Source organism: Lates calcarifer, linkage group LG23 (assembly GCF_001640805.2).
Source record: "Lates calcarifer isolate ASB-BC8 linkage group LG23, TLL_Latcal_v3, whole genome shotgun sequence".
Lineage (NCBI taxonomy): Eukaryota > Metazoa > Chordata > Actinopteri > Centropomidae > Lates > Lates calcarifer.
In genome coordinates, this window is record NC_066855.1 from 5,101,341 (window position 1) to 5,111,021 (window position 9,681).

Sequence of the window (9,681 nt, forward strand, 5' to 3'; positions counted from 1 at the left end):
TGATTTATTTTGAAAGGACTTTAAACCTGACGGTAGACCTGCAGGTTTAATGGGAACCTCCTCCCAGAATGAAAACCCTCTCCCTTCCAAAATAAGTCCCATTCCAACATCCTGTTTTATGACCAAACATGTCAAACTACATTAGAAAATTACCATGTAGAACCTTTTCTAGGGGCCTTTAAGTATATTTCATTACTGCTTAGTATTTTCCAATGTAGTGGCAAAACAGGATAAATCAAACAGGGGATCAATCAGGGGAAATAGGTTAAATCTGTTTTTAAAATCTCAACTGTGCCGTGGAGAAATGCTAAAATAAATGGCTCCTTTCAAAGCCTCTGTAAAGAGACCGTGGAGATACATTTTTGGGGGTTTGCACACATAGATAAATAACAGCAGAAAAAAAAAAAAATCCAGGATGTTCCTCATGCTTTTGGCTAATATGGTTACATAAATCCAGATAGGCAAGTGGGATATGTTAGGGATGGTGTGCGAAGTGGTGCAGAGGGAGCGGCTGGTGAAGACCAAATTATTTTCAACTCGCTCGCTCTATTTAAAACTCTGAGGAACATGTCATTCCTGTATTCCTGGCTGGGTTACGTCCAAGGGCAGCACCGAGCGCCAAAAGTACACTGGAGGTGCTTACAGTTTGTATGCTGACATAAATATGGACTTACAGTATACACACACACACCCGCGCGCGCGCTTACAGTACACACACTGTTAAATTTGGCCTCATGTTCCAGCTGGCGTGTGGTTTTGTCTTGACCACCTGGTGCAGACACAATAAACATGTACACACACGATAGAACTTTTCAAACAACTTCCAGTTTATTTGTGAATTGGTTAAATCACAGGAACTTAGGGTTTATAGGAGTGGCTACAACAACTTTAGTATTCTACAAGACCCACAACTCAAGAGGTCGTCAGTAAGTTTTTCACTATTAACATCTAGCCTCTCCCATTTAGAGTTGTGTCATGCTTTCCACTGCTCCTCCAAAACCTCTCCACACTCAGAATGACATGTAAAATGTCAGGCAGCAGCAAACAAGGCCAGAGTTTAAACTCTGCCACCCAATTAATTGACACCCACTGTAAACACAGCCAACATTTGAGAAACTTGGAAGGCGGCCTCATTTCAAAACGCAGGGAATTCAACAACTTCAACTCAGCACTGGACAAATGTGATTTTTATTTTATTTTTTCAGTGGAGTTGTGTCAACAAATCCAAATGAATAGCCTAATGTAGGAAAATGCTAATCACTCATGGAAAAAAACAAAAATGGCATTTATGTAATTTAAATACAGACGGGGCACATACAGTATTATTATTCCACACATTTACATCTGGGTCTTGAATTGTATTTGAAAAACAGACCTAAAATATTTGATTTGTTCTGTGTATATCCACATCTGAAGCTGCCTTGCCACAAAGACCACTGTACGGCACAGAAATACAGATCACGCTGCACAGCATTGGTGCTTTGTGACATAAGTCCCCACTGGGTCACTGCTTTTATGATTAAGACCCTTTTTTTTATTACCATTACAGAATGTCCTTTCAAATGAGGCCAGTTTTATGAACAGGGAAACCCCTAATTTTATGTGATTTTTAAGCTTTTCTAGTTGAGCATACTCTTTTCATTTGCTTTCTCATGGTTTCAAATATTGTGTACATAAAGGAAAATGTTAGAGGACAGGCTGAAGTGAGCACGCTAACTCTGATGACTTACAAAGATTTGGTGATATATAAGCTGACATATACCAGTTTAATTCCTAGATATTTTTTTGTTCTTGTTTATTTTAGACCCTGTCTGAGCTGAGAGGTCTGTGTGACATATGAATCTTGGTTGTGTGAGTGTGTGTCTGAATGAAAAAAAAGAAGCAAAAAATAAAGAAAGGGTGTGTATTCCTGTGCATGAATACGGTTGTGTTTGTTTGTATCTGGCTAAATATGCGTGTGGCGGAGTTGGCAGGTCACACATGTTTTTTAAAGGGTAATTAACCCATTAAGGGATCCGGTGAAGCCTAATCCAACCGGTCTGCAGACATCAAACAGGAACTGCAGCGGCTGGGTCTAGACAGGTGAAAGCTGGGTGTTAAGTAACCCAAGTAGGCCTAAAACATAATAGTGACTACTCTGTGGCATGGACCTCTGCTTTAGTTTACAGTGTTTGTGCTTGACCTCCTTGTTCACTCTGAGTGTCCATTTCCACAACAAAAGCCCAACAGGTTGTGTGTGATTATACAGATACACCGCTGAGAAATGTGTAGTGAAATGTAACACTGACTGACTGGGCAATTGGGCCGGGTGTTGGTTTCCTGTTTAACAAAAGGCCCGAACTTACCCGGAGTACACAACTGGGACTTGTGAAAAATGCCTCTGCACAAAAAAAGAAAGAAAGACATTTTACTCAAATAGCTAAAAATATGTTTTCTATTTAAATAAATCTGAAAGAACTGATTATATTTCACTTTAGCCAAGGTAAGGTCAACATCTTGGATATCCTAACTGGGAACACCCAAAAAACTCATCGAAATGTAAAAAAAATAAATACGTATAAAAAGGTTTTACCAAGATCTAAATAAATGCAGATGGTGAGACAGAATTTTACACAAGTATTCAGAGCTATTGGAAGCATAAAAGTGAAGTTAAAAGTTTAAAGCTACCAATGTTTCATGCTCTGACAGCCATGCTGTCAAAACAGCAAGTTTTATCCTTCTATATAAATTACAGATTTTTGCATCATAGCTTCGGGTGCACGACTTTCAGGGCAGTTGATGGAAATTCCCATAACAAGCCAGACGAGTATAATTCTGGGAGAGCTTGGAAAAGGAGGCCGGAGATGTTGCCACGTCACATTAAGAGCTTAGAGGTGTTAAACTATGTTCCACACATTCCCATAGGAGACAGAGACGAGTGATTCATGCTGAGGACACATATCAGCCTCGACAATAAACAAAGGGTCTCCTGAGACGGAAGCCTCTACGTTTTAAGTATTCACTGTCACTAATGAAAGGAATTGCATAATTCAAGCAAATTGGACACAGTGATTAGTCACAGAAAATCTGGCCTTATTTTGTACAAACACAGACAGATTGTTATTTATTTATTTTTTTATTTTTACAGTATTATTGAGTATTCACCATGTGGTGCTGCTTCTTAGTGTTTGGGATTTTGTACCTCAACTTCAACATATAAGCTTTTAAACTGTCATGTGTCAAATGAGTTTTACACAACCTTGAAGCTGTCAGTACAGTAACTGCAGCCCCAAGACACAGAGACTGTGACAATTTTGACGAGTGGGCCGCTTAAGTTGAGCAACGCAATCAGAATGATTTCCTGGTTTGGACAAGCACTTTTGAAATGCACAAAAACACCTCTACATGACCTCAAGCCAACAACTTCAAATGAATGCGACTCAATCAACAGCTCCTACAAAAACACAAAAGCTATCAACAGGAAGACTCTCAGACGTTGTCGAGGAGAGCTGACAAGATGAACTCCTGCAGAGTGGGCCGCGCTGTTTTAACAGTTATTTATTCCTCTTTTCAATTCAAAGGTCCTTCTGTTTTAAATGGACAGCATTAAGGGGAACCGGCACTAAGGTCTGTCCTTGGAGGCACGGTCCAAATTCCAGAGAATCTTGGCAACTCCTCGGGATAGATGGGACCCTCATGGATATAAAACCCCACAATGGATGAATAGGTAAACAGAAGGGTGTGAAAGAGTGATGGCGAAAAGAGAATGTTCACTCTCAGAGAGGCACAAAGAGGGAGGTGTGTGAGTGGGAGATGGGAGAGAGCCAGAGCGTTTGGGGGGAAGAGAGGGGGTGAGGCAGAAGGGCCTGAAGGGAGTTGTCGGTGAGCGAGAGTAAAAGTTTTGTCTCCAGGCTTTTAGTGGGTGCTGTGTGTAGTGTTAACTCAATCAAAAGGTGAATTATACCTCCTGAGACACTCAGGTAACCTTTCATTATGGCCCTAATCCTTCTTAATAACAGAGCTGCAATGTCGGCAATGCCCCATTAGACAGAGAACCACTGAGAGGGAGAGCCATTATTCCCCACAGGCCTGTAGAAATGTGAACACACAAACACTCACTCACACACTCGCAGTGACAGATGAAATCAATCACAAATTCAGCCTGAGCGAGGAAGAACGCAGCATACTCCTCCATAAGGACATGGAGAATCTGAATGAGAGTAAATGTGTGTTTATGTGGGTGCAGAGTTTCTCTGAAGTTTCACTTTTGTCAGCAAGACTGAAACTGGTTCTATTAAAGCAAATTCAGACTCCAACTGCCTCTTTGGAATAAACAGTCAACAAGGCTGTAAACTTGTGTTTTTCACATCCAAAGTTAATAAAATAACAGACTTTTTTTGAAACGCTAAAAAAGTTTGATGGACTAAACTACAATTTCAGTACAAGTTACTCTTGATACCATAAAAACTGTTGTGATTTATCAGCAGTAAGCTAATCTCATAGTCGGCACATCTAAGCATCAAGTTTGGCAATTTAGCTTAGAAGCTCCATTGTAACTCTCTGATTTGCAGCAGGACAAATATACATAAACAATGTTAATAATCAAATGATTCATTTGTAACTGCAAATGTGATTATGGTTGTAATTTAATTAAACACATGGGTTAAATAAAATGCAATAAACCTTACTAAAACCTCTGAAAAAGTTATGTAGAAAGTGAAAATCTGTGTTTAGTGAGTACTCATCACAGACATGAAGTGTTCTTAAGCAAACTATCAAATAAAGTTACATTTAAAAAACTGCACAGAAACTTAAGTTCACAGGCAGATGCTGTTATATAAGACATTAATTCTTCAAAGGGGAAAATGTATATTGCAACTTGTTTAAAATCTTAAATACTCTGATTTATCCTCGTCTTATTTCTCAGACTAATCAAGCTGTAAACCGAGATTCCACTATGGCCCTGACCACAGCAACTTAAAGGCAGTCAACCCTAAAATGTGCAACAAAATGAGCAGCCTGATAACATCTAATGAAAGCAGGCCTAATGTAGCGTAATAAATCAACAGGCTGTCCATAGTGCCTCTTCCAGCAGCAATTAGGTTACTTCTATAAAAGTTGAGATGTTAAATAAAGATTTCTGGCTTATGTAGACCAATCTTTATCAGTGATGTAGCTGGCTAAGTAAAAAGTTGGAAAAACACAATCTATCATCATGGCAATTTAATGACTAATAACAATATACAGAAGTTAAGCCTGAATTTTAAGGGACATTAATTGATGTATGTTGAATACCTTATCTTAACAGTTAGATAATGTTAATTTATGCACACGATTTATGTCGGTTGACAAAAGTGTTTAAACTCTGATTTTCGGCAAGTTTTCTCTTAATTACATAATCAAATTATTAAATGTTCACCTGTACCACTCCAGTCCGTTGTCGTAGTTGCGGTCGAAGAAGTGCGGCTCTGCTCCCACGGCTCTGATGTCTGGATGAACCCGGAGAAACTCCAGCAGAGCCCGGGTCCCCCCTTTCTTCACCCCGATGATGAGAGCCTGGGGCAGCTTCTTGCTCCCCTCCCCGAGCGGACTGAGTTTACCCGCAAACCTCGGTGACACTCTCCTGGAAGCGACTAAATCCGGAGGCGGCAAGATGAGAGGCTCCTCGGGCAGCTCCAAAACCTGCCTCGCGCGCTCGTCAGCGAGGACCAGCGAGGGGCGCCGAGCGGCCCCGTAGTCCATCAGCTCCGACCCGGCGGTCCATTCGTACACAAGTCTCTTAGTCCTCAGCGACCTCAAGTCCTCGAAAAGCCCGGCAGCCCGGCCGGAGGAGGCTTTGACCGGTGAGGGCGAGGTGGTGCTGCAGCGGTCGGCGAGGCAGTGCAGGAGGAAGAGAGAGGTGAGGAGGGAGCACAGCATGACCGCCGCTTTCCTGAAGATGCCTCGGGATGGGGGGTCCAGTTTAGTGATGCGGCTAAAAGCCATACCGGTCCCTGGGTAGTCGGTGCAGGAGCCACAGCCATGCTAGGCACACATTGTTGAGTCCTCTTGCCATGAAGAAACCGAAGAGTGAGTCTTTATCCACAGTGCGCTGTGGAAAACACCTCTCTCTCCACCAAAAAAGCTAAATGATAGCCTACCTGCTGCGCACAGGTGAGAAAGAGCCAAGCCCAAATTGACCGAAACAGCCAAAATAAGAGCGCGCAGGTGTTTGAAGACAGTGTGCGGCGATTTAAGCACTCAGGTAATAAAGTCTCATCTTTCCTTGCTCTATGTAGGATGCCACCACTAGCCCTGATGTACCAGCCGCACGTGTATAGAGTTGTAAACTTGTCTCGCATGTCAGGTTGCTTGACAGGCACCTCTCTGGCCAATGAGATGAAGAGAGGACTAGACAGGAGCCAATGATTTTCCAGGTAGGCGGGGAGGCTGATGCACAACTCATCTCAACCAAATTATCGGGAATCTTCCTGTACAAAATGAAGTTGTAGTTATCTGTGAAGTGGGAAAAAAACTAAAATACACACCACAATAATGTAGAAAGAAACATAACACAAACATAATTGCAAAATACAGGTAAATATACACATTTAAATACATTTATTATTTATATAATTCTTCATTTAAATATGCTCATATATTTTTCAACTAAGGCACTGTGTACTAGAGAGAACATAGTCTGTTTATTTAAGCACTAACAAATACACTGAGATTCACAACAATACACATTACAACAGATAAAAGTACAGTCCTTAATGCTACAAGTCACACATGAACTCAACACACACAAACTGTACAAACAAATAGACAGAAGCTGCTGTCATGCTTGCCGGGGAAAGAAAGTTTGTTTAGTGCATCATCCCCCAAATTTTCCACTGTAGCAGCATGTTTTGAGATGCCAGAATTACACTCGCAAGACCATTCTCCGCCACTGAGAGCGACCACAAGCAGCTAAAGTCAGGCCACCAAAGAAGATGGCCTCCACCATGAACTCTTTTTTATGACACATAGAAGAACAAAAAAAGTGAAATAATGATAACGGGACGCATTATTTCTTTACAAGTGAACAAGAACAGAACCAAATGTTTCACATCTGCTCCTGCCTTTTCGGTATTAGCATGAGAATATGCAGGCAGTGCTTCAATGCTGCACAGCTCACTGCTCGAGAAAGAGGATGGAGACCTCAACACTAGGCTGTATTGCCAGTGCCAGATGTCCCCCATGTTGTCGAAACAATACAAGGGTGTGTCCTGCATTTAACAAATCACACCCCGTGTCTTTTCTCTGTCTCCCTGACACTGGAGAGATACTCGACCCCCTAAAACAACTGTGATGACACCCACCATTCCCTCACAGAGGTCAAATGTCTTCACTCTCCCTCTTATCGTGCTACTTTCAATAATGCTTTCAAAAAGTAATGTTCTGTTTCTTTTAATGGCAAATTAAATATTGGAAATTTACAGAATTTCACACTTTATTTATTTATTGATCTATTTAGACAATTTTGAAAGGGGTAGTGTAACAGCATAGAAACTATGTAACAGTTCCCAATCTGTCAGTCTGGGCCCCCTAAAAAGACGTCAGAAGATAAATCTTAGGGATCAGACATGATTAATGTGAAAGGAGAGAATGCAAAACTCAAAACAGAATTTTTGCTGACTTTTCTAGGCTTATGCTTTTAGTGAAATGGTGGCTATTTTTTTTTTTTTTTTTTTTTTTTTTTTTTTTTACAAAGAGTTGGAAGGGACTTGGCTCCTTTACTGTAGTAAAAGTTATAATATCACAGTATAAAAACAAGTAAAAGACTCAAAATCTCACCAATGACAAGAATCAAAGTTGTCATGATGCAGGCTGGCCACTTGTAGTATAAGCAGTTGGTGGCGATAGATCCTCAGATCTTAGATCCTTTACTTAAGTAAAACTAGCTAAAACTATGTTCTAAGTAACATTCTGCTAAAGTAAAAGTACATAAATCAGCTATTATCAGCAAAATGTATGTAAAGTATAATAGATAAAAGTACTCATAATGTAAGTAACTATGTGAGTAATGCGTTTTAATGTTGTAGTAACTACTTTACATACACTTAAATCATTAAACAATGTATCAAATTTCATGAAATGATCATTTGCTTTGAATGAAAAGCTTAAATCTGACAGAAACTATGGATTTGTGGATAGAGTATATTTACCTCAAGTATAAAGAGTATAAGATGAAATGGCTTGAGTGTTATATACCTCAAAAGTGAACTTAAGTACAGTATCTGAGTAAATGTATTAAGTTAATTGTACCCTTTAAGGCCCCTCATAAATTATTTAAATGAAACAATGTAAGAAAAAAAATCACTTTGGCTCAACTGCTCACAACTCATAGATATATTAAATTTATGTCGAGGGGTCAGACATTGCTTCATTTTAAGGGAACACAGTCCGCCAAAAAAAGTTGGGAACTGCTGATAAAGACCATTGATTAGTCTAATAGCACTGCTGTGTTCAATGGCGTCTGAGTTTGGACTCTAAATCTGGGGTGTGTGCCTTGTGCAATGTACCCATTTTCAGTCGGGCTTAATGTTTGTGCAGCGACACATACTTCCTTTTAAAAAAACAGCATTTAGTGTGTAATTACACACCCAGACATTGGTGCTTTTAGAAAAATGTGCAAGCAGTCTAGAAGGCATGTAAAAACGTAATTCGGCTTTCATCTTCACCATTTATCCAAATTGCAGCACTATGGTTACACTGACGCAGCCTTTTTGGAATCTTGGATGCAGAGTTGGGGTTTTTAAGGAGTACAAACACAAACTGTTTATTATCGTTTGAATATAATGTTGCATTTACTTTGCATATTGAATAAATTCTCAGGGCATGCCATGGGAAAGCGAGCATGTGCCAAGGCGAAGCCAAATAAGGAATGGCTGAATTATCTGAGTCTGAATGTTGTTTCCGGTAGAAATGTATGAACCATACCTAGACTTGTGCATTAGCACTCTCAAATGCACCATCAACAGTGAGAATATAGTCGTGCAGAAACTGTTTCCATTGCTGAGCTGGCCAAGTAGTTAGACTGCGTGTCTCAGCCATGCACATAATCTCCAGACAGGTTTATGAACTGAGGTTTGGGAGCTGTCAGTTTGGAGGAGACATCTTTACTGCCAATATTATAGCTTTACGTTTCTCGACCTGAAATCTATGGCGATAAAATCCTTTTTATTTTTTTGTTTTTTTATTTGGGGACAATATTCATCTTCAGGTTTGGGCAACCAGCCTGTTTTAATGGCATATAAATTTAATAAGTTGCTAAAAACTTTATGCAGGATATTTAAATGTTGTCAAAAAAGTGCAATGCTCCACGGGGCAAACATGGCTAGAAACAGATGCAGCTAGAAAAAAAAAGATTTACACATGGAAATTGTATGGTTATAATTTATGACATGTTCCATGCTTGAACTATGATCAGCGTCACAAATTTCCACACAAACGGAGCTCCTTGGCTCCAGAAGTTCGTCTCCTAAAACCATCTCATTTTGAGTCAAATTGAAATGGTGTTGCCCACTTAAAAGCTAAATTAGGTATGTTGGTAGAACTTAAGAAAGCTAAAAATATACAGTACAATCCCTACCACCCAGATGGCTCTGAACCTATTGTATCCTCAGTAAGATTTTAAAAGATATTCACATGCCACAATTTTATAGAAAAGGTAAAATC

General features: G+C 40.0%; 1 protein-coding gene across 1 annotated transcript in view; it reads right to left on the bottom strand.

The window, feature by feature from the left end:
- Window positions 1–6,295, bottom strand: part of si:ch211-216b21.2 (heparan sulfate glucosamine 3-O-sulfotransferase 3A1) — a 30,730-nt gene extending 24,435 nt beyond the window's left edge. Inside the window, exon 1 of the mRNA XM_018666197.2 lies at window positions 5,399–6,295. Within this exon, the coding sequence (XP_018521713.1) occupies window positions 5,399–5,964 (566 nt within the window). The 5' untranslated portion in view covers window positions 5,965–6,295. The remainder of the gene's footprint in view (window positions 1–5,398) is intronic.
- Between the last annotated feature and the right edge of the window lie 3,386 nt (window positions 6,296–9,681).